We start from the raw sequence: 25,925 nt of genomic DNA, 5'->3' as shown, positions 1-25,925 counted from the left end.
ACTCGAACAATAGTTTTTTTTCACAAATATATTTCGAGTAAATCACAGTCTTTATGGAAAAGAACAACAGTGAGATGACACTAAGGATTCCAGGGACAGTGGCTGAAATAAATAAAGCATATTACTGATGACGTAAGACCATGTCCAAAAACTTGTGTTTTATTCCCGTATCTATCACTCAGCATGCAGCTATCGGAAGTCCAAGAGCACACTTTTGGTTTTATTACAGTACCAGCACAAAACATAATAGAAATTGGAGAAGGCCATTCTGTCCAACCTGATCCATCGTTCAATTAGATCACAACTGATCCATCTGCCTGGCTCCATAACCCAAAATATCTTATTTTGTGGAATTAACTTCATGTCTAAGAAAAATTAAAGCATCAACATGATCTGCAAGACTGGTGTAAAGTGACAAAGGGGTTGTAAAAAAAGTTTATGTCTGATTTTATTAACTATTAATACTTTTCATTCCCAATTCCAATTATATTTGCTAAACAGATTAAGTCAGAAATGGAAACAACAACTTGGATTTAACTGTACCTTTAATGTAATAAAACATCTCAAGGTGCTTTAACCCAGTAAAGGTAGACTGAGCAGTCTTGGAGCCTCAATGAGAATGTAGTAAGAAAGGTCAGTTTTGAAGTGTGAGACAGTACCATGGCTTCAAGAGCTGTATTCGGTCCTTCTTTTTGAGAAAGAGAGAGGAGACGAGCTGTATATTTGAATCTAATGAAGTAAACAGCTTGTGATGCCTTGGGGTCTTTTTAAAAAGTTGGAACAATAGAAGCAGCCTGAATGGGTGGGGTCAAGCTCCCACAGAACCAGGATTTCTAGTTTTAGTTTCTCAGCAGCAGTAGCTGCTGGGATCTTGAAACTCAATTTTGAGCTGCAGTACATCTCTGATACTCCTCAATCTCTCAAGAGTTTTCCTCCTGGACTGGACAAATGCATGTGAGACAATCTATTTTATTGAATTTGCCTTTGCCAAGTGTGTGTTTATGGGATGTTACTATATTGGAACTGTTACTGTTTAGTAGGTAAATAATCTATTATGCTGTTACGTTTTCCAATAGAGTTAGGTTGTTCCAATTTCTTCTTTCTTTTGTTGCAGTTTAACTATAATGTGTGAATAAAATGTGTTTTGCTTCCAATCTGATGGTTTGACCAATCAAACTGCATGCAGAATGCAACGCCTGGCACTTGCCTTAAAAATATGGAAAATTTAGGGTCTAAGCTATTTTCTTAATATACTTTGAGGGAGTTTGGTCTGGTCCGTAACAAGTGATTTTAAAAGAACAGAGAAGGAAACAAGCAGCTTTGTTCTTGTTTCTGAGGAAGGGTCACTGGACCCAAAACGTTAACTCTGATTTTTTTCTTCACAGATGCAGCCAGACCTGCTGACTTTTCCAGCAACTTCTGTTTGTGTTCCTTGTTTTGAAACAAGAAGCTTTCCTGTTGGGGGCTAGGTTTATGTTTATAGGGGGTAGGGAAGAGAATCAATAATACCTTTACCCAGTGATGAGGCTTAAGTTATAATCTACATTGGCAATGACATCCCAGAAGTAGCTTCATGATTAAGTGCCCAGTCAGTTGCCTCTTCTATTAACTAGTTGAGCTCAGGAATTCCATGTTGGACTTTGGACCCAAACCTGCCACTTAGCAAAGTAAGTAAGCATGACCATTCAGCCTACATCTGCACAACTGTAACAAACACCTGATTCAAAAACAAATGACATTCATTGGAAACTTAAACAAAAAAAAAGTGCCCACAACTAAAAGTAATATCCATCAACATGGTAGCTTAATCATGTCTCAATCCATTATCAGCGTAGATTTGGAGGGGGGGGGGGGTGTGAACTAGACAGTTTATCAATTGCAGTGTTCCTATGGGACTGAGTTTACAGAGTAGGTTTGTCCCCACCTTGGAGCATAGAATGTAATTCTGACACATTGTAAAGGACATCTACTGGTACTGGGTGTATTGATGCTACTATCTTTGTAAATGGCCCTCAACAGAAAACATCAATACAATTACTATTTTTTTTCAAGACAGAGCTGTTCTTGATCCAGGCAGCCACTTAAACTCGGTGCGTGCATGTGTGTGTATGCTTCTAAATAAGTAGCATAAGCAGCAGAGGTTAAACCATTTTAAAGTACAAGTCCTGTTGTCAATACTACTGTTGTTTCTGAGAGTGCTGAATAACAAAAATGGAATGCACTATCCAGGGGATGATAACAATGACTAGGACAGGAACAAGTGCATTCTTCAAGTAAAACAGAACATAAAACAGAATGCTAGAGTGTTTTGACAGCGGTACATGATCCACTATCTCAATGATGAGCACAGAGAGCACTATGCAGATCATTTTCAGTTTCCATGTCATCTTCCATGCCTGTAATCTGGAATACACAGGTGAGGAGAGCCCGAGACCAAGCCCTAGGAGTGCCCCTGTATCCCTGCTTAGTGAAGAAAATGGAGCGGTATCCAGGCGGATCCATTCAGGCTTAGCACACCACTTTGTAGCAAGGAGAATCGTCCTAGAACATACAAATGTGAATTAGTTCTGGAAGTGCCCATGACTTTAGTTACATTTCCATGTCATCATTTCTAGAAGGTCTGATTCTGACTGGCTTCAAATCATGAGATGAATTTTAATTGTTTTGCCTAAGTGTTTTTTTAACAATTTCTTTGTGGAATTCCCCTCTACACTGCCAATCAGTACTGTAGGTTCTTAGCTTCTAAATTATCTGACTGTGCTAACCAGTCATTGGAAAGCACTTCTTCACTATAGAAAATCTTGCTTTTGCACCTGGCCAACAAAGTTAATAATAAATCTGTTGATAGCAACTATAGAGAAAAAGAGAAAACTAAATGATTGGGCACTGCACTCAGAGGGTGTGAGAAACACAGCAAGAGACAGAAAGCCATAGATGTCTTCACAGACCTCCTGGGATTAACTCCTCCACTGACCCTTGTTGGAAATGTGCATTGTAAGGTAAGTGTTTTTTTTTAATTTAATGATGCATTATACATTTTTACCACAATTTTTTTTCCTCATCCTTGGTTGCTGCCTAGCCTCTGGTCCATGCTGGAGCCTAAAATTGTGTCATGTTGCTCCGCATCATGGGTGTGTTCCTGGCATCTAATTCAAGAGTTTGCAACTGTAGGCATAAACCTAAAAAAAAAATGTGGCTGCATTCATTGTAAAGTGAAAGATTTGAGCTTCCAGCATGTGTACCTCTGGCTCAGGCTAGTCCAACAAGTGACTAGAGGGCCACGATGCAGCATGCTAAAGATGTGTACGTTACTCATGCAAGGCCTTGTCCAACTGCGCATGGCCTTGTTCAACCACACAAGGCCTTGTTTAACAATAGTACAGAAAGATTATGGTGATAAATCAGTCTGCTTGGTTTTTTTTCCATAGTCTTCTCAGTGGACCACTCCCCCCAACCATGTGAAAGAAAAGTTGAAATGAACTCTCTCAACCTCAGATGAAAAAGTTGGACGCTTGGTCTAATCTGTTCCATTCATTCTAGTTAGCTCTGACTGAATTATTAGTGCTAAACAATTTATTCACAGTCTGAATGTGTCATTCACATTTTTCTTCGCAATACCTCAGCACTAACCAATTTAGAAACTTTCTTTTCATTTGTTTATCCATTTGTTTCTACCAATGCCTGCACCCACACCCCAGCAGTGATTGCTTATATTTATTTGCCGTAAGTGGTAGCGAGCCACTGCAGTCCATGTGGCATGGAAACATCCTCAGAGCTGTTAGCGAGGGAGTTCCTGGACTTCCTGCACTGAGCTTAAAAGAGTGGTGACCTTTGACTAAGACAGGATGGTGTATGACTTGTAGAGGAATATACAGGTGATGTGTTCTTCCAGGTAACCAAAGTTGTGAGTTTGTTTGGAAAGTGCTGTCAAAGAAGTCTTGGTGTGTTGCTGCAGTGCGTCTTGCAAATGGTACAATAAAAATACAAGGTACTTCTGAAATGACAACGTTTCCCTAAATTTGAAATTCTTTCCTACAGACTGTCTGATTATCTGATAAATGCGAAGCTTTTGGAATAAAAGAAACATTTTAAATTCACATGAATAGCTGTGTTTCTGGTCTTGGTCCACTTCTCTCTTCTTTAGATCAAATGGACTTAATTGAATCAAAATTGGGGCAGAAAATGTGTGGAAATAGAAAGGATTGTGAGGGATCCAGACCTGCTGTTTGAAAATGTATTAGCTATGTTCTAGGCGTACATAATTTAATAAATTAAACTGCCCATATTCAATTAATCATTTCATTACATAAAGAATAAATCATTAATTCAGAGTGATTGCCTGATCTATCTAAAAATTAAATAAAGAGCTATGAGAAATATACATTAGATCATCAAATCCTACAGGTTTTATTTGTTTGCTGGCTGAGTCTTTCATTACAATCCATGTGCGAGGAATTGAAATAAATCGACCTCCTCAACCTCTCGCTGAAAATTACATAAACAGTTACGTTTTATGTAAAAATCAATTCACTAAACCTTCCAGCTCAATTCACCTGTTCATAGCAAGGTCTGTTTCAGATTCTTCCTGACATATATTATCATCTCACTAATGAGCTGGTACCCATATAGGACTGGCATGAGACTGATTAATTGGCACTACCTAACTCTCCTGATTTTAATGGTCGATTGCTTAATAAAGCAACAAGTTAATTTACTTTAAATTATTATAGTTGTCTTACGATGTGCAGTGTTACTTGCATGCGTTTCCTGACTATCATCTTTTGCTGGTACTATTTTTTAAGTCATGTTTTGTATCATCATTTTTCAATACAACATTCGATGTCCACATTTGAAGTGGAGATCTCTTAAGTCTACTGTATGCTGACATCTCATAATTACAGTTTATGGCCATCAGAAGACAATTCTCTCCAATAAATACTCAACATACTTCCTGAAATGTTTTTATTTGTTATTTACTTCATAGTAACTAAAATTTCTCATGCCCTATGCAAAATAGAATAAGAAACTTATTTCACAGTAACGTGATTAAAGTTATCCATTGAATTTGTGTCTTTTAATGATTTAATAAAGATTTGAAACTCTCAGTCTTTCTAAAAGATTGGCCTTTATTTAAATATTTAGAGATACAATGATGTTCACTAAAGGAAGGTCCTGTAATTTGAGCATGCATGGTGTTTATTCTTTCCAGGATGCACCAGTTCGATTTAAATGAGCCAAATACTGATACCAGATAAATTTTCAGAAAACATCCAAATGGCATTTGTTTAAACAATTTCAAGAAAAAAAAACTTGAGCATAAATGTGGGCTGAATTTTCCTAGCCCCTGAATGATTTGGGCGATTGCGAGTCTGTTTGGAAAATACAGCGAGATTATAAAAGTGAAATTCTTGACGTTGAGAAGATGAAGTCCAATTTTGAACAGCAAGACAAGAATCTTGCTAGTGTGTGGTGAGATGCCTTTTTGCATGTATTTATATCTCATTAAAACCTATTCTCACCTCATTTATGTGGCATATCCTGTTCTCCCAAGGGGCAGAGAGGGAACAATTACAGACATTAAGGTCCAACAGGGTACCCAGTGGCTCCAACTTGCTGCTTGCTCCTGCAGGCCTACATCTTGGGCCACCAGTCCCCAAGTCCTCAGGGCATGCTTCATGGGCAGCAACCACCTGTGTACCCTGTCCACAGCGTTTGGCATTGGACATCTCACTGCATCATCATTATGGTACCTCCAACCCACTTGAAATACAGTTCACCACTTCAATGCTGCAGTTTGGAAAGCACCAACACCTTTCATTGTAATGCTGTTGCCAGGCCATTTTGTGTGCAGGCACCTAGCTAGTGCATCAGAGAAGGATCTGCCTGGGGTCTTTTCACTTGCCTTCTTAGTATTCACTCACTTTGCACCCACTTGGATTCTTACAACCTTGCCTTGCCTTGGGTTTTAGCATTTTGCCATCTCAGCTGGAATCAAAAGGCTCACAGTACTTCTCTCTTGCCTTGCTGTTTAGCACAGACATCAAGCCAGGCAGCTCGCCATGGATGTCAGCAGTGATCTGTCAAAGGGTAGACATGTTGCCATATGTGCTGTGCTAATCTGATGTCACACGCATAGCATGTGCCAGCAGCTTAGAGGGTAACATATTGACTGTGCTTCAGCCAAAATGGCTACGTCTCAAAGTCTAAAAGGGAGTAGTCTTGCACAACCGAAGCAGGCAAAGATGGAATGTGATGGATACTGATAAGCTGGGAGAGGAACAGCAGTGTCCGAGGAGGAAACTGAGGTCATTAGAAAGGAGGAACATCACCTTCAGCATGACGGAGCACCATTGGATGCTACAAGCTAGACAGAATTTAACTGATACATGCTTCCAGTAGGTATGAATTGGATGCAGTGATCTTTGGCCTTTGAATATTGGTTTGGCACTGGAAATCCTAGAACATCATGGCAGTGTTGAATGCCTTGATAGCGAGAGAGTGGTGCCATGGAGGCATGGTGCATACATAATGAAGTGAGCAGTGTAAAAATCACATGAGAAAACTCACTAGGGCTCGCGGAGAGAAATCCTTCATACAACTCCCAGAAACAGATACAGTCACTTTTTGGTAAAATTGAGGGCCTTATTTTGGTAGTTCGCAGTCAGTGTTTCTTTCTTCAGCCATAAAGGTATGTCAGAGAGCAAATAATATAATATAGAAATATAGTAGTATAGAAAATGACAGTTTACCTAATTTTTGACTTTTGTGTTCCATGAGCCTCTGGCTTTATGCCAAAAGCAATGTCTTTCCTCATGGTAATTTTAATTACAGTATGTACTCAAGTTAAATCTTGGGTAAAGCTGACACCCAAAATTGGGCAAAAATATCCAACTCTTTCTACTTTGTATACACTCGATGAAGTCAAACTCACTCTGATGTAAAACTTTTCATTTGTAGAATCATAGAATACCACAGAATGAAAGGCAGCTTTGAGCTCCTCTCATCTGGGCACGTCAACACATCCTGTCACGGCTGCCACCTCACTGATACTTGCTACATTCTTGGCAATTCTGCCTTTGAATATTACAGTACAATATGGTGTCAAGGAGAAACAGCAGAGACACAGCCCACTGCAAACTTAAAGGCACTGAAATTGACAAAGAGACAAGTAATTACTCATCAGCTGGAGAATTCAAAATATTGGAGAGGAATGTTAGAAAAATGGAGGAAGCTCTCTACACCACTTAGATAGGTACCTACAAATAAATAAGCCTATAGAGGAAAGGCTGGCATATAAATCACGGTTGAAAAATGAAGTTGCAAAATACATCAATGAAATTCACCAAAATACCCTCAGCTGGATTTTTCTGAAACTTTTCGCTGAAATAAGCAAAAATGTTAGGCATCATAGATTTCAAAGCCAACGCTGGATTGTGTACCACATTTATAAGAAAGAAACAATTGTGTACTGCAGCAGAAGAACAAGATTTCATGACATTTCTTAGCAAAACTTGATGGCAATCTTATGCAACTAAGCTGTTCACGTTATCCAGATAATGATGTGCAAGAAACAGATCGAGTTGAATGATTTGGTGCTGAAGACAAGGAGGCAGGTAATTTTTCTGGATTTTAATACAGGCTTAATGCATGTTGTAACCAACTAGTTTCCTGTATTGTGATAAAAATCGAATGGAGGAAATTGTATAAATTTGGATATGGCTTTTGTTCTTGATGAAGTAAGGAATTTAGCGTGCACAGAAGGTATTTTACCTTTATTTCCCTTTCTTTGATCATTGTTGGAAAATGTCATTTTCCTGACATTTGCACGTTTCTCAACAAATCCAGATTTTTTCCTCATTCGAATGCGATTTTTAGAACAACATGTCAGTTCAATTTTGAACAAAATCAAGACTGTTTTTTGGGGCTAGGAAAGGCACAGATAAACAGAAGGATAAGATGGGCCAAATGAACCCCTCTGTGCTGTATCATTTCTACAGTTCAAAAGGGACCTTGTGCAAACTATTATTGTTAGTAAACAGAGGATTAACAACTTGTTAGAGTGACAAATGAATGAGTCAGTGGATATGCTATAATACTTGAGCAGACAGTCCAAATAGATGTGAAGTAGGGTTAGCCACAGTAGTGAATGGCTTTGTAGCGAGGTCAAGTGGACTTAGTAAGTGGAATGAATATTTGGAAAACAAAGACATAGGGATTGTAAGGGGTTGAGGAGGAAACCATGTAACAGGATGAAAAATGCAAAGACAGTTACTGAGTGGCTGTAAACAGAGAATTGCCTGTAATGGCTTCCCTTTCTGTTTCTTCACAATCCTCTTTGTGTCCCCCATGCATCTCTCCTTAGCCTCCCCTATTATCTCCTCCAAATATTGCCTGTAGTCACAACATTCAACACCACATCAAGTTCCACATGTGTGCTACTGATACCCAGTTCTCGACCTCACACAACTCTTCTCAACCCCCACCCACTGTTTCTCAATTGCCAGGATGCTGTTTGACATCCAGTACTGGAGCGCTCAGAAATTCCCTTCAACAAAATGTTGGGACAACTGAAGCAATTAGCTTCATCCCCAGCACAAACTCCATCTGCTAATCACAAACTTCATCCCTCTTCCTTGCAACTGTCTAAGGCTGGACAAACATATCTAATTCCAAGATGAGCTTCTAATCATAATTCCATGCCATCATAAGTGCTCCCATTTCCACCTGTATAACGTTAGGCAACTCTGCCCTGCCTCAGCTAATTTAGTCTTGAAATCCTCATGCAGTGTTTTGCTACTACTAGACTTGACTATCCAACAAATGCCTGGTGGTCCACTCACTTTCCATTCTCTGTAACCCTAAGGTGTTCCAAAAATCTGTTGCCCATGTCCTTATTTACATTAATCCCCATTCACCTACCATTCCCGTGCTTGCTGACCTACATTAGTGTCCTATTAAGCAAAGCCTTGATTTTGAAATTTACACAACTATTTTCAAGTCTGTCCCTGGCATCACCCCACCCCGCAAGCTCTGTCATCTTCATAAGCCTCTGAAATATCTGTGTTTCCTCCAAATCCAGCCAAATGGGCAGCCCTGATTTCCACCAGTTCATTATTGGCTATCCCTTCATCTGCGTATGACCCAAGTCCTCAATTTCTCCCCTTAAGACCCTCTTGCCTTTCTTCTCCTTTAAAACACTTCTCACAACATTCCACTTCCGTCAAACATTTGGGCATCTTCCCTAATACTGTGTCTGTGTACACAGCGCTGTGTTAAATTTGTTTAATTATGCTCCTGTGAAGCTCAAAGAAATTTTACAACATTAAAGGTGTGCTATATCAATACAAGTTGTCATTATCATGGCCTAAAGAGAACTGGCCGAACAGCAAAAGAGATGAAAGAGGAACAGGAGGGAGGGAGAATTAAATATCAACACAAATATAATAGATTCTCAGTTATGTTTTTCTGTGCATAAAGTAAACCTACTCTATGCCGAGCTTTTAAAATTTACATCTTTGGAAAGTCACGTCAGTACAGATACCAGGAACCTGCACACTGCGTTCCATCATTCATCTGCAATGATTAAGCACTGGCAATCTAGCCCCATGCCAGGCAAGATTTAATATTTTATTCACTTGTTTGTTCTGTTTGAACAGCAGGAGGAGGTTTATTCTTAATTTCTTTTGTTTCATAGAACGAGAACATAGAACAGTGCAGCACAGTACAGGCCCTTCGGCTCACGATGTTGTGCCAAACTTTTACCCTAATCCTAAGGTCTATCTAACCTCCACCCCTACCTTATACTATCATCCATATGCCTACTTAATAGCCACTTAAATGACCCCAATGAGGCCGACTCCACTACCCTCTCTGGCAATGCATTCCAAGCCCTGACCACTCTCTGAGTAAAGAACCTACCTCTGACGTCTCCCCTATATCTACCTCCACTCACTTTAAAACTATGCCCCGTCGTAATAGCTACCTCCACCCTAGGAAAAAGTCTCTGGCTGTCCACTCTATCTATACCTCTGATCATTTTGTACACCACTATCAAGTCACGTCTCATCCTTCGTCGTTCTAGAGAGAAAAGCCCCAGCTCTCTCAACCTTTCCTTGTAAGACCTTCCCTCCATTCCAGGCAACATCCTGGTAAATCTCCTCTGCACCTTTTCCAACGCTTCCACATCTTTCCTGTAATGAGGCGACCAGAACTGGACACAATACTCCAGATGTGGCCGAACCAGGGTTTTGAATAGCTGGAGCATAACTTCACGGCTCTTGAACTCAATCCCTCTATTAATGAAAGCCATCACACCCTACGCCTTCTTAACAACTCTATCCACCTGGGTGGTAGCTTTCAAGGAACTGTGGACATGAACCCCAAGATCCCTCTGCTCCTCCACACTGCCAAGAATCTTTCCATTAACCCTGTATTCTGCTTTCAAGTTTGTCCTTCCACAATGAATCACCTCACACTTTTCAGGGTTAAACTCTATCAGCCACTTCTCAGCCCAGCTCTGCATCCTATCAATGTCCCTTTGTAACCTAGAACAGCTCTTCGCACTATCCACAATGCGACCCACCTTTGTATCGTCCGCGAACTTACTAATACACCCTTCCACTCCTTCATCCAAATCATTTACAAAAATCACAAATAGAAGAGGACCCAGAACAGATCCTTGTGGTACACCACTCGTAACTGAGCACCATGTTGAATATTTTCTGTCCACTACCACCCTTTGTCTTCTAAGGGTCAGCCAATTCTGAATCCAATCTGCTACATTTCCCCCTATCCCATGCCTCCTTACCTTCTGCATGAGCCTATCATGGGGAACCTTATCAAACACCTTACTTAAATCCACGTATACCACATCCACTGCTCTACCTTCATCCACGTGTTTGGTCACTTCTTCAAAGAATTCAATAAGGTTTGTGAGGCATGATCTACCCCTCAAAAATCCATGCTGACTATACGAAAAGGATAGACAAGCTAGGCATATATCCTCAGGAGTTTAGAAGAGTTAGAGGTGACTTAATTAAAACATAGTCCTGAGGGGACTAGGTGAAGAAACTCTTGATCAAAACACCAAGATTTGCTAGAGTCTACACCTTTAGATATAAATAAATTCATGGGAACATTGATTAATTATTTATCCCATTATATTTTGTATATGGTCCAATGCTGCACACATGGCCTGGAAAATAAACACCCCTGACATATATAGTGTAAAAAAAAATTCATAATCTTTGTTTTTCTTCACTTTCTTCTTTTGCTTCTCTCTTGTTAAGGCTTTTTTTTAAAACAAGGAACAGGAGTAAACCAGGTAATGTTCTGGAGACCTGTATTCGAATCCTGCCATGGCAGATGGTGGATTTTGAATTTAAAAAAAAATAATCAGGAGTCAAAAGTCTAATGATGACCATGAAACCATTGTCAATGTGATCTGGTTCACTAATGTCTTTTAGGGAAGGAAACTGTCATCCTTACTCAGTCTGCCCTACATGCAAATCCAGACCCATGGCAATGTGCTTGACTCTTAACTGCCACAGGATGGGCAATAAACGCTGGCCTAGGCAGTGATGCCCTCATCCTGTGAATTAAATTTCTTTATAAAAATAACTTGGTCCTTAAAGCCTGGTCCTCCATTCAACAAGATCATGGCTGATCTGGTTTTAATCTCAACTCTAGACATCACCAATAATATTTCATCCTTTTGGTAATCAAGAATCTATCTATCTCTGCCTTAAAAATAGATTCACAGCTCTCTGCGAGAATGTTTTTCCCTTATCTCTGCATTAAATGGTTGCGTCTTATTTTTAAACTATGTTTAGATTCTCCCACAACAGGAAACACCTTTTCCACATCTACCCGACCAAGTCCCCTCAGGACTATGTTTTAATTGAGTCACCTCTACTTCTTCTAAACTCCTGAGGATATATGCCTAGCTTGTCTGTCCTTTTCTTATGAAGGTAAGCTGTTAATTCCACCTACTGATTTAGTGAACCTTCTCTGAACTACTTGCAATTCATTACATTCTTCCATAACTACAACGTGAAGAAGTGATTTCTTGAAATGCAGGGGAAACTGAATCACTGATATTATTTGGGTTTGCTGTTTCCCCGCCAAGATGTCCATTTCCAAATGTTCTATGTAGGAATCGGAGCAGAACTGGTAAACCTGGTTGCAAAGTAGAAAAAAAAACTAAAGGAAGATGCTTTGTAGATTGCAAGTCAGTTCTGTCAGCTCAAAATGTCTAAATCCACTCGACTTCAGAGGTTCCACTTTGTTACTGATGAAAACAACACTTAAAAAATATTCCATTCGACCATTAGAAATAGGAGCAGAATTAGAGCATTTGGCCTGTTGAGTCTGCTCCACTATTCAAATCATGTCTGATATGTTTGTCAACCCCATTCTCCTGCCTTTGCCTTGTAACTTTTGATCCCGTTACTACTCAAGAACCTATATAATCTCTGTCTTAAACACATTCAATGACTTGGCCTCCACAGCCTTACGCAACAGCGAGTTCCGCAGATTCACCACCCTCTGGCAGAAGAAATTCTTCATCTCAGTTTTATAAAGTGTCATGCTTTCACTCTGAGGCTGTGCCCTTCAGCCTTAGTCTCTCCTACTAGTGGAAACATCTTCTCCATGTCCACACTATCCAGGCCTCTCAGTATTCTGTAAGTTTTAATGACATCCCTCCCTTCACCTTATAAACTCCATCAAGTACAATCTAATCTAGAGTCCTCAACCACTCCTGTTATGACAAGCCCTTCATCCCCTAGATCATTCTGTAAACTTCTTCTGGACTCTCTCCGATGCTTGCACATCCTTCCTTAGATATGGGGCCAAAAACTGCTCACAATATTCTAAATGCGGTCTGACAAGAGCTTTATACAACCTCAGCAGTACATCCCTGCTGTTGTGTTCTAGTCCTCTTGAAATGAATGCTAATATTGCATTTGATTTCCTAACTGCAAACGGAATCTGCATGTTAACCTTAAAAATTCCTGAGCGAGGATTCCCAAGTTCCTTTGTGCTTCAGATTTCTGAAGCATTTCCCCAATTAAAAAATAGCCTGTGCCTTTATTCTACCCACCAAAGTGCATAACTTCATACTTTCCCGTGCTGCATTCCATCTGCTACTTCTCTGCCTACTCTCCTGGCCTGCCCAAGTCCCATCTGCAGCCTCCCAGTTCCTCAACATTACTTGCCCCTCCACTTAACCTTGTGTCATCTGCAAACTTAGCAACAATGCCCTCAGTTCCTTTGTACAGATAGTCAATATATAATATGAATAGTTGTGTTCCCAGCAGTGACCTCTGTGGAACTCCACTATTCAAAAGAAAACTGAAATATTTAATTTCTATCTGGCAACAATCTACAGACAAAAAATCATCTTTTGATCTCACAGCAGCACATTCACAGCAAATAAATCTGTGCCTGAGCTAACAAATCTGCATCTCAACAATGAAAAATACATGACATCCCCTCCCCACAAATCTTTATAAGCAGCATATTCTTGAGTTTATTCTGAGCCACATTGTGGGAATATGTGGCAGCAGTAGATGAAATAATATCTAGAGCTAAACTGCCCCACTACCTCTCACTGTCATTCAGTAACTTAGAAACATATGAAAAGAAACGAAGATCTTTGCATGTTACTCCCGCTATATCTGACAAATGTACAGGAGCATGTTCCGACAGGAATCCCAGGATAGGAACCGAGTACAGTGAGCCTCGTCTACTTATTCCTCACCCCAAGTGTTGCTTCCATTTGTTTTAAAATCGCTATATATTTCTCCAGAATATTGTGATATTAAACACAGTGGAGTCTTTCATAACAAAGACAAACAGACCTTACACAACCGGTTATCGCTGTCTGAAAATGGAAAGTGCAAAAATTGCAAGACTTACCAGGAGACATTGACACCAATATAATGCAATCCCCAGTATAAGCCCAAGGCACCAAGCAGCAATCCAATTGAAGTAGTAACATAATGGATGAGTTTGATATTCTCAGGTATGTATCTGCCCAGCAGAAAGCCAAGTGCAACACCTAAAATTCCAAAGAGAATTATTAATAACAATTTATTTTGATCCTCCAAGATTAGGAGTGTTTCCACGCTTAAAAGTTTTGCAGGCAATCTTTAATAGTTGAATCATGCAGTGAATGTGACATGGCATGTTAAAACAAACCAGTATTTTCCACCAAAGTGATTGGATGTGGGTTCTCAGAATTTTCCATCAACAAATGTTATTACTTTGGAAAGGTTGCGACTAAAACTGAAGTATTTATGGAAAGAAAATGACAAAAGTTAACCTACTGGTATCCAGTTTTGGAAGGGTACAGAAGTTTATTGCCCATTTCCACTGAGTTATAGATAACTGGTGCCTCAGGAAGGGTTGCAAGAGAAATGGGAGCCCAATCCCCCATGTAAAAATGAATGAAAGTTTTATAGTGTCTTACTCCAAATTTCAGTGTACTTGATTCATTTGCAATGAAAGGAAGCAATCAAATGGAGTTTATTAATACCTCTCTGACTTGAACATTGGAGAACTGCAAAATTTGCCAAATGAAACAAATGGTCTCTATCTTCCAAAAAGATGTATTTTAGTCTTAGATCAGGCATTAAACTTAAGACCATAAGACATAGGAGCAGAAATTAGGCCATTCGGCCCATCGAGTCTGCTCCACCATTCAATCATGGCTGATAAGTTTCTCAACCCCATTCTCCTGCTTTCTCCCCGTAACCCTTGATCCCCTTGATAATCAAGAACCTATCAGTCTCAGTCTTAAATGTACTCAATGACCTGGCCTCCACAGCCTTCTGTGGTAGTGAATTCCATAGATTCACCACTCTCTGGCTGAAGAAGTTTCTCCTTATCTCCGTTCTAAAAGGCCTTGCATTTACTCTATGTGTACACTTATGTGTATTTTTGTTGCACCACACTACATAACTATTGCAAATTCTTGAGACATTCACTACACTAAATATTCCCATCCGCAGACAATGCCCTAAAGAGAAAACAAACTACAATATCTGCCCAGATTTGTTTAGAATAAAAACCATACAAATACTGCTGGTTTCGTTGAGCTGTTATAGAAAGATTCACAACCAATATTTTGGGCATGGCATGAGTTTATGTTTACTTGCTCTTATGGTGATGGCATTGCCAAAGATGCCAACATTCATTGTTGCCATGCAAGGTTCTCTGGTAAACACTGGTAGCTGCTTGGGACAGATTTGTTTGCCACCATTCTGGTGGAACAGGTGACTATCTCAATCGGAAAAGGAAAAAATTACAAATTAAAATTTAATACAATTATCAGGACTATCAGTACAACCAACAGAATCTCCCATCCACAAACTGGTCACTGAACATTTTGTAATTAAAGCTCTAACCTGTAAATATTCCAGCAAGTACTTGATGTGGAAAATGAGCCAAAATAAATATTCGGGAGATTCCGATTGCCAGCAACATCACAAAGTACAATATGATGGGAGCGTTCTTTGCCATTGAGCTTAAAACAGATTAAAAATCAATGTTAATTAAAATATAGGATAATTGTTAAAACTTCCAAAGTTTATTCTAAAAGATATTGCTGCTAGACTAAGTCTGCAGCAGGTGGTGAAGGAACCAGCGAGTGGGAAAAATATTTTTGGCCTCATCCCCGCCAATCTGCCTACTGTAGATGCATCTAAAAGGCACAAGTCAGGATGGGGTTTTGGAATACCTCCCTGCTTCTCTGGATGGGTACAGCTCCAACAACACTCAAGAAGCTTGGACAAAGCAGCCCGTTTGATTGGCACCACATCCACAAATATTCACTTCCTCTACCACTGACAGTCACAAGCAGTAGTGTGTACTATCTACAAGACGCCCTGCAGAAATTCGCCTCAGTTTGTCAGACAGCACCTTCCAGATAGCATGGTGGCTCAGTGCTTAGCACTGCTGCCTCACAGTGCCAGGGATCCAGGTTCAATTCCACCCTCAGGCGACTGTCTGTATGGACTTTGCAAGTTCTCCCTGTGTGTGTGGATTTCCGCTAGGTGCTCCAGTTTCCTCCCACAGTCCAAAGATGTGCAAGTTAGAATGGCCATGCTAAATTATCCATAGTGTTCAGGGATGTGTGAGTTAGGTGTGTTAGCCATTGGAAATGCAGGGTTACAGGGACAGGGCAGGGGGATGGGTCTGGGTGGGATGCTGTTCGGAGGGTCGGTGTGGACTTGTTGGGCCGAATGGCTTGTTTCCACACTGTAGGGGTTCTATTTATTCTATGGAAAACCATGACCACTCCCAATGTAGAAGCACAAAAGGCAGGAGATTTAGGGAGCACCATTACATGCAAATTCCCCTTGAAGCCACTCAGCATTCTGATTTGGAAATGTACTGCTGTTCCTTCAGTGTCGTTGGGTCAAAATCCTGGAACTGCCGCCCGAACAGCACTATGAGTGTGCTACACCAAATGGCCTGCAGTAGTTCTGGAAGGTAGCTCACCAAGGATAATCAGGGTTGGGTAAAAAATGTTGGCCCAGCTAGTGAAACTCACACCCCCGAAAGAATTAAACAAAACTCTGTGTTGGGGAATAGGGAACTCTCACTTATCCAGCAGCAATCAAGGTTAAATAGCTTTGGGAGATTAACAGCCAAACGCCAGCAACAGTTCCTGAAACTATGGCTTAACCCAAACAAGGCTGGGTTTAAGCAAATCGGTTGGTAGTGACAACTTCCAACTACTAACAAGTGACACCTGCCAATTGTACACAAGTTACAATTTCAGTTGTGGGCAGAATAAGCTTATTTATTATGCTCTATGTGTTCAAATAATCTGCCAATGCTTTCGTTTACATGAGAATAATACACAATAAAGGTGAGAGCAACTAATGTGCACAAAATCATATCCAGACAAGAACTAACTCCTTCAGAAACCGATTTGGAAACTGTTAGCGAGAGAAAGGGAGTAAATTTAAATTTATGCAACCTGGGTTGAATAATTCATTGATTTTTTTTGACAGTTCAAGCAGCACAAACCTTCTGGTGCGATCATAAATGAATGCGGAAAGTGTGGTCATCATAACCCACCAGGCTGCACCTGTGATCATGGCATGACCTGAAGGACTACCTAAAGTGAAAAAACACAGCAGCATGTTATTTACCAAATCACAAAAAATAGTTAAGTAGTACGACTGATTGAAGGAATTGAATGTGAGCTATCCGCTTTGCTGCAGTGGGTTGGTGCACACTCTGATAACTAAGTTCCTGCACACCTGGGAAGTTCATAGCATCTCAGTCTTAATCATTAAAATGTTGATGTACGTAGAGTGTAGTTTCAATTATTACGATAGTAGAGACATCACCATGTGTCCCTATGACTGATGGCTTAATTCAGTTGCTCCCATTTTTGACAAATGATGAAAAGCAAAAATACATCTTTTGAAAGAGCTGGAACAATAGTCATTGTTAGTTTTGGCATTACATGTATATCAACAGGAGAGATCTGACAGAAAGGAATGGTTAATAAAAAGCAAAAGAAATGTGGATGCTGTAAATCAGGAAACAAAACAGAAATTACTGCAAAAGCTCAGCAGGTCTGGCAGCATCTGTGAAGGAAAAAGCAGAGTTAATGTTTCAGGTCCAGTGGCTGTTCCTCAGAACTGTTCCTCAACCCGAAATGTTAACTCTGTTTTTCCCTTCACAGAAAGGAATGGTTGCACTACACATTGACCTACACTATTCTTCTCATCAATGGGTAGCCTACATTATTTCACAATAATTAAATGCAGATTAAATTCCACACATTTGCAATGATGGATAAAAATCCTTCAGTAAGGAATTCTTCATTAACTACTGGCCTGACCAAGGTCAGTACTGATGGGTAGGACACATCAGTAATGCAACAACAGCAGGTCAGATAACATTTAGTGTGGAATCACACCAGCTTGCACTGTTAATGCACTGAAACACAGGAGTGTCATCAAATGGAATGCTTGAACAGTGGTTCTAGCAGCTGATGAGCTGGCAGTGTTATAGTAGTGGAAATAAGCAGTTTGAACAAAGCAAGCAGCAGAAGAGAGTACATTTTTACCCTTCTCAGACAGATTCTCATCAAGGCCTTGATGGCGATACAAGCATCAACATTAAACTCAAGGATGGCAAATGCCTTGTTCCCAAGTCAGAGATTCCGGAGGAAGAAATAGAGAGTGGTAGCAAAAGTCAATGTACTGATAGAGTCAGCTCCCAGCGTGGTGATACAAAATAAAACAAAGAATGCAGATGCTACAGATCTGAAAAGAAAAACAGAAATTGCTGGCGAAACTCAGCAGGTCTGACATCATCTGTGAGAAGAAAGCAGAGTTAAAGTTTCTAGCCCAGTGACTGGTAATCAGAACTGTTAGCAGCTAGGACTTAAGTCCTAGAAATTTCTGTATTTGTCTCAGAGTGGTGAGTTCAGCAAGAAGGAAGTTGGCAACAATAGAGCATAATTGAGGGACACAGTGGGCAGATAGTTAGGAAAAATATAAAGGGGCATTTCAGGTTATCGTTCACAGGGGATAGCACTGAGTGCCTTAATGGACCCCTTGGAGAAAAATTGGGTTGGGATTTCAGATGGCAAAGTATCCAAGCAGAGAAAAAGTAAAATAGGCAGGACAACTGGAGGGAGGAGTCCAGGAGTTTTACATAGAAAGAGGAAAAAGGGGTAAGGAAAATTGGCTCTGATCCAGAATGGTCATCAAAAACTACATGTGAACAGATCTGAGAAACATGAGAAGCAAGAATACATATGTATGGATAATCAGGATTGGTGATAAATAAGGTATAAGAATTCAAAGACAAGGGGAGGGCAATGGAGTCTGATAGTTAAACAGCAGAACAATAGAGGAAGCAATGTTGAAGCTCTTTCCATGAAGATTCCACGAGGTGTATGGAATTAAACACTGGAGCAGAAAACCGTCAGTTTTTGCTACTGATCAGAGTAGATCCAAAAGCCTAAAATACAGTACCAGCAGTGAGCTCCACTAAGGCTGGGTTTTAGGGGGAGCCATGGTTCCAAACTAATTGTCCAAAAAGGTGGTGATGATCCTGTCTGCCATAGTGATGGCTGCACTTCAGCATTTTAACACTGGCGACAGGGTTAATTGCATTAAAGGGGGACTTCTAACCTATTTCAGGAGTAAGTCCTGCCTTAGGGAGTTGCCAATTGAATGGCTAGCAGCACTGCAATCACAGCAGTCACAGGCAACAGTAGTGGCCGCTGCTGGGATTATTGGCAGTCCTAATGAAGAGGAGCCTGGACTTGAAGCAGGTCCAGGGAAGAATCACTCGGGCCAGGCTGTTAAATTAATTATCAATAAAGGTTTGGTTTTGAAACTAACTATTAATTAACGTAAATTTCTGTTTGGAATATCCCAAATATGTCACATTGCTATGGAGATAGGTTGCAGGGAACATTTACAATATAATAGAGCCCTTACCCCTACATACTTGATATTGAACAACTCCTATTCATGACTTCCAGTACAAGTCTTTAAAGCCCCTCAAAATATTCAGTTTACGAAAAAATAAACAAACTTATATTGAGAAACCACATTAAAGTCAATTAATCCTCTAATAGCACTTTTTAAACAATTAATATTTCATTTTGGTCCCTGTTGGGATAAATGTTTTTGTAGCTTTTGAAACTAAATCAAACATTCGTAATGACCTCAGCTGTAATATCAGTTCTTGGGAAAAGTCAATAGTAAATGTTCTATCGAAATTGCCAGATAATCTGTCATTCAAAGCATTTCAGCAAGGGACATATTTTTTAAAACTCCAAATGACATCTTCAACTTGGTTTATTTCCATTTTTTAAAGAGGTGAAGACTTGAACAATTATAAATCATAACATTTAAATAGACCTCTCTCTCCTTCAAGCCATTTACAACTACTCCACAAATTTGTTACTGACTTAAGTTACATGAAATAGCCAAAATGCGGTTTGTTTGAAATCAGCACCGATTTTAAATGGCTATGCTGAGTTTGGGTTTCCCACTTGTGCGAGTCATGCCCAGCTCCTTTCTTCCTGCTAGAAAAAAATAGAATCTATCAGAAATGGGAGTGAGACTTCTACATCCAAGGCCTACCCATTATTTATAAAGGGTTTCTAAAGTCAGCTCGACTCCCCAGAAATCTGGCTCAGTGTTCAACTGAATAGTGATTCACTGGAATTGAATTCATACAATCAAATTTCTGGAAAATAGCAACAATGCAAGAGAACGATTAATTTTCAATTTTGAATGATTAATTATTAATAAAAATGTAATTTCAAGTCATCAAATTCAATTTTGTTTTATTTGTTACACTTAATAATTTAAATAGGTCTTTAACAGGAGAGAAAGTGCATTGAAAAACTGAAAGAGAACTCTATTGTTAAACAAACATTGTCTCTTAGAAATAAAATATAGAAATTTGGGTGTTAATTTCAGTTATCACTTTAAGCAAAGATACAGATAAAAATGGCCAGCCTGTTCACAGAATTGGCACAGCGCACTTTATTTGGACGAACCTGGACCAGTTTCGCAGGAGGAGTAAAACTGCTTTAATTTGGGCATCTGCTGCTCACTGTAGACCCCGGATTCATGAATCCACCAAAACGGACGCTCGCCAAACAGCAACCTATTTAGAAATGTACAAAACATTTAGAATTGATCTGCAAAAACAATGGTGCCTGATAGACCATGAATTGAATGTACTTTTTGATTATCTAGATGTTCTTGAAGGGCTTTCGAAGTATATTACTAAAACAAAAGCAGATGTACGACTTCAGTTGCCTGATCAATGGGTGATTCAAACGCAATTTATAACAATTAAGGTGTTCTAGAATATCCATGAACATTCCCAAAGTTTGTGCTCAAACTCATTTAATTTGTATATTGACAAATGCAAATTCTACTATGTTGCAGCCCATTCAGGTAGTGTTTTTAAACCTTTTTTTTAATAATTGTCTTTAAAAATACTTCTTGAAACATTTAAACAGTAGTTACTTGGTAGTTTGATTAATTCAGCTGAAAATGGATAATTGCAACAAATTACCATTATTACAACATTAATCCATCACCTCAGTAATCTGATGTTAATGACTGAAATTTACTTATAAAAAATACTTTAAAATTTTGTTTTTTGCTAGACTGCAGTAAAGTATCAGTTCCTCATTGCACTCAAAACATTTCAAATCACATTAATTAACATCCAACTTTTTAAAAATCTCCTTGAAGACCTGCAAATAAGCATAATTTGTTGAAAGTCTGATGGTGATTAATTTACCTGACTTAGCCTACTTGTGACTCCAAACCCGCAGCAATGTGGCCGATTCTAAGCTACCCTCTTGGGTATTGGGATTGGGCAATAAATGCTGGCCCAGAGACACCCTCTTCCTCTGAGCAAATAATAGGCAAAGCCACTTGGCCCCTTGAGCCTGCTCTATCATTTAACAATATCGTGGCTGTAAAGTAGGAGGCAGTGTGTGTTAATAAAGGATATACACTCATATGGGCAGGATGTACCAATGTGTGTTCCCCAGGTCTATTCTATGACTGCAATGTGCCACCACATTTATTAATGATTTGGATGTAGTACAAATTTGTACATTCAAATCTGCAGATGACAATAATTTCGGTGGGATAATAAGTGAATGTGGTAGCATCTGGCTGCAAGTGAATTCGATTACATGAGTAGGCAAAACTATGGCAAGTGGAATTTAATGTAGTCAAGTGTGATGTCATCTATTTTGAACTGAAGGAAGATAAATTAGAGTACTTTCTAAATTGTGAGAAACCAGCAACTCTAAAGGAGAAAAGATTTGCAAATCCACGTATGCAAATCATCAATAATTAATAGGTAGGCAAAAAAGATCTGGAAAAGTGTCTTCTGACCAGTTCCCATAGTACAACAACTCCCCATATTGGTTATGGTCGATGGCAAGATCCTGAAAAAGTGCTCCATTCTATCTTGGAACCTTCCCCTTGACACAGGCAGACATTGACAATAAAATTCATCATCACTTCCAATATGTCAGCTCAGCCTTCAGTCAACCAAGGTGAAGAGTATTTAAACATCAGGGTCTTTAACTCAAAACTAAGGTCATTGTTTACCGGGCAGCAGGGATCCCATGTTCCCATATGCTTCAGAGATTTATACAACCTACCACAAATATCTCAAAGAACTGGAGAACTACCATCAGTAGCACCTTCACAAGATCCATAAATTTAGTGACAAGGAAGGTTGTCATTTATTTTAAGACAGAATAAATTGAAGCCCAGGATCAAGGGCACAGAACAAAAGAGTAACATCACAGGTAAACCATAAGTTCATTGATTGGCGATAGCCACTAATTTGATTATTACAGGTTAAATAGGGGATGTATTTACAAGCTACAAACTAAAAGATCTGTATGATTTTCTTAAAAATCAAATTAAGAATGAAGTAATCAAAATAGAGATGCTGGGCCAGATGAAGTATGGTAACTGCATGACATGGGAGCTGGTGGACCCCATTGTCGTTCATACTGACCACATCATAACAAGTGGTTGCTTGGGGAAATCTGACTCAGAGTTGATGAGCTGGAGCTTGAGCTTCCAAAACGACAACACATCAGTGGGGCAAGAGTTATCTGGATGCTGTATTTCAGGAGGCAGTCACACCCCTTAGATTAATTACCTCAAATTTGGTCAGTGGTCAGGCACAGGAGAGGGTGACTACCAACAAGGCAGGTAAAGGGATCCAGGAGGTAATGCTGGAGGAGCCTTAGCCCTTGAGCATGTCTAATAGGTTTGAGATTCTTGCTCCCTCTGTGGATGAGAGTGGGGGCTTTAGGGAGGTTAGGCAAAGTGGCCATAGCACTGTGGTACAGGGAGCCATTCAAGAGGTGGGGGGGAGAAAAGAATAGTGTAGTTATAACCAGGGATAGTGTAGTCAGGGAAATAGACCCTGTTCTCTGTGGCCACGATAGAGAATCCCAAAGGCTGTATTGCTTGCCTGTTGCCTGGGTTTTCAGGATGTCTCATCAGGCCTGCAGAGGAACCTGGAGTGGGAGGGAAAAGTTTCAGTTGTTGTGGTCCATGTAGGTACTGAGGACACAGGCAGAAAGAGGAAAGAGGCTCTCCTGACAGAATATAAGCAGCTAGGGGCTAAATTGAAAAGCAGAACCATAAAGGTAATAATCTCTGGATTACTACCTGAGCCACAAGCAAATTGGCATAGGATCAACAAGATGAAAGAGGTAAATGCATGGCTCAAAGAATGGTGTGGGAGAAAAAGGTTCAAATTCATGGGACATTGGCACCAGCATTGGGAAAGGGTGGAGCTATTCTGATGGGATGGGCTCCACCTGAATCACACCAGAACCAGAGTTCTGGAAAATTGCATAATTAGGGCTGTGGACAGGGCTTTAAATAAAAAGGGGGGTCAGGGAGGGGTTGCATGAACAATGATAAATAGAGGAGGCTCAGCAGAGGTTATTAAAGTATCCAAAATAAATAACACAACAGGAAGTATGTAAAGAGTCAGTAATCTAACTTCAGGTACAGCTGGTATGTAGGGGGGTGGTGGTCAACATAGGACTGAGGGTAATTAAATGCAGACAGCATAGAAAACAAGGTAAATGAGCTTGTAGTGCAGATTGAAATTGGCAGGTACAATGGTGTGGGCATCACAGAGACATGGCTGCAAGGGGATCAGGGCTGGGAATAAATATCCAAGGATATACTTCTTGTCGAAGGACAAGCAGATGAGCAGAGGGGGGCAGGATTGCCTTGTTAGTAAGGAATGAAATAAATCGATAGCAAGAAGTGATAAAGAGTCAGAAGGCATAGAATCTATGTGAGTAGAGTGGAGGAACCAGTAATTAGGATATGGGAAGAACACAAATCGGGAGATAGAAAAGGCATGTAAGAAAGGCACAATTACAATACGATTTTGAGAAAGGGTCACTGGACCCGGAACGTTAACTCTGATTTTTTTTTTCCACAGATGCTGCCAGACCTGCTGAGCTTTTCCAGCAACTTCTGTTTTTGTTCCCGATTTACAGCATCCACAGTTCTTTCAGTTTTTACAATTACAATCATCATAGGGGACTTCAATATGCAGGTGGACTGGGAAAATCAGGTTGGCAGTGGATCTCAAGAAAAGGAATTTGTGGCATGTCTCCGAGATTTTTTTTTGGAGCAGCTTGTGGTAGAACCCACTAGAGAACAGGCGATTCTGGATTTGGTGATGTGTATATGAGGCAGACTTGTTTAAGGAGCTAAAGGTGAAGGAACCTCTAGGGAGCAGTGACCACAATATCATAGTATTCATCCTGCAGTTTGAGAGGGAGAAGCTGGAATCAGATGTAACAGTATTGCAGTTGAGCAAAAGATAACTACAAGGACATGAGGGAGGAACTGGCCAGAGTTGATTTGAAGGAGAGCCAAGCAGGGAAGATGGTGGAGCAACAATGGAAGGAGTTTCTGGGGGTAATTCAGGAGGCACAGCCAAAATTCATCCCAAAGAAGTAGAAACATACAAAGGGAGGATCAGGCAGCCTTGGCTGACAAGGGAAGTCAGGGACACCATAAAAGCAAAGGAAAAAGCATGCAACCAAACCCACCAGCTTGGTGAACACGTCTACAACCTCATCCACAACCCAAACTACAAATCTTCTCGAAAACTTTGAAAAAGCATACAATGTGGTGAAGATTAGTGGAAAACCAGAGGATCGGGAAGCCTTTAAAAACCAGCAGAGGGTCACTAGAAAAGTAATAAAGGGACAGAAGATGACATTTGAGAGCAAGCTAACTAGTACAACAAACTTTGTTTTGACTGGCACGTTATGAACCCGCACACCTGATAAACTGGCAAAAATTATCTACCTCAAATACCAGAAGTTTAACGTATTGACAGGATTTCCACAACATCTGAGTAGTCAGTTGAGGGTGAGAGTGAGAAGGCTGTCTGCTGGTAAGTTTCCTTTAAGGCAAAGTTGCATTATGATTTAAGTGACTTGTGCTGTAAATAAAGTACAATAATGACCTCTCTACACCCTGCATTATATTTCCATTACTTAGCGTGTGTTTTTATGTTGATTATGTGTTCTTCTTGATCAACTGGAATATTTCATCAACTAACACAATCTTGGTCCCATATGTGCCAGTTAATAAAATATTTGCTATAATATAAAAGAAGATTGCAAGAGTTTTTTTTTTAAGATGTATAAAAGGTAAGCGAGAGGCAAGAGTGGATATTGGATGACTAGAAAATTAGGCTGGAGGAGTAGTAATGGGGAACAAAGAAATGGCAGAGAAACTGGAAAGGTACTTTGCATCAGTCTTCACAGAGGAAGACACCAGCAACATACCAGAACTTCAAGAGAGTTAGGGGCAGAGGTGAATGATGTGGCCATTACCAAAAAGCAGCTACTGGGGAAGCTGAAAGGTCTGAGGGTGGATAAACTACCCGGACCAGATGGATTACACCCTAGAGTTCTGAAGGAGATAGCTGAGCATGTGGAGGCATTGGTGGTGATCTTGCAGAAATCAGTGGAATCAGGGAGGGTCCCACAGGAGTGCAAAATAGCTAATGTAACACCCCTGTTTAAGAAGGGAGAGACGCAGTAGGCAGAAAACTATAGGCTGGTTAGTCTGATCCTAGTCATTAGTAAGATTTTAGAGTCCATTATCAAGGATGAGATTGCAGAATACTTGCAAGTGCATGGTAAAATAGGGCCGAATCAGCACGGCTTTGTCAAGGGGAGGTGATGCCTGACAAATCTATTAGGATTCGTTGAGGAGGTAACGAGCAAGTTAGACAAAGGAGAGCCAGTGGGCGTGATCTATTTCCAGAACGCCATTGACAAGGTGCCACACAGGAGACTACTAAATAAGAGCCCATGATGTTACGGC

The 25,925-nt window shown here is 40.1% G+C and overlaps 1 protein-coding gene across 1 annotated transcript; it reads right to left on the bottom strand.

Annotated features, from left to right (window-relative positions):
• Nucleotides 1–10: 10 nt before the first annotated feature.
• Nucleotides 11–20,687, bottom strand: g6pc3 (glucose-6-phosphatase catalytic subunit 3). Its single transcript, XM_020535871.2, has 5 exons — nucleotides 20,555–20,687; nucleotides 17,041–17,131; nucleotides 15,411–15,529; nucleotides 13,921–14,062; nucleotides 11–2,541 (listed from the first exon to the last, which is right to left on the bottom strand). The coding sequence occupies exons 1-5, from the start codon at nucleotides 20,685–20,687 to the stop codon at nucleotides 2,178–2,180; spliced, it is 849 nt and encodes a 282-aa protein (XP_020391460.2). The 3' UTR covers nucleotides 11–2,177.
• Nucleotides 20,688–25,925: the final 5,238 nt, after the last annotated feature.

This window comes from Rhincodon typus, chromosome 30 (genome assembly GCF_021869965.1).
Source record: "Rhincodon typus isolate 14 chromosome 30, sRhiTyp1.1, whole genome shotgun sequence".
Classification (NCBI taxonomy): domain Eukaryota; kingdom Metazoa; phylum Chordata; class Chondrichthyes; order Orectolobiformes; family Rhincodontidae; genus Rhincodon; species Rhincodon typus.
This window is presented reverse-complemented; position numbering and strand designations above follow the sequence as displayed.

Coding starts and splice junctions, on each gene's coding strand:
- g6pc3 (XM_020535871.2), bottom strand. CDS start 20,687: ATGTTTTGTACATTTCTAAATAGGTTGCTGTTTGGCGAGCGTCCGTTT. Junction 15,530..17,040: donor ATTTATGATCGCACCAGAAG/GTTTGTGCTGCT, acceptor ATCTGTTTTAAG/CTCAATGGCAAAGAACGCTC. Junction 14,063..15,410: donor ACTTGCTGGAATATTTACAG/GTTAGAGCTTTA, acceptor TTGGAATTTTAG/GTGTTGCACTTGGCTTTCTG.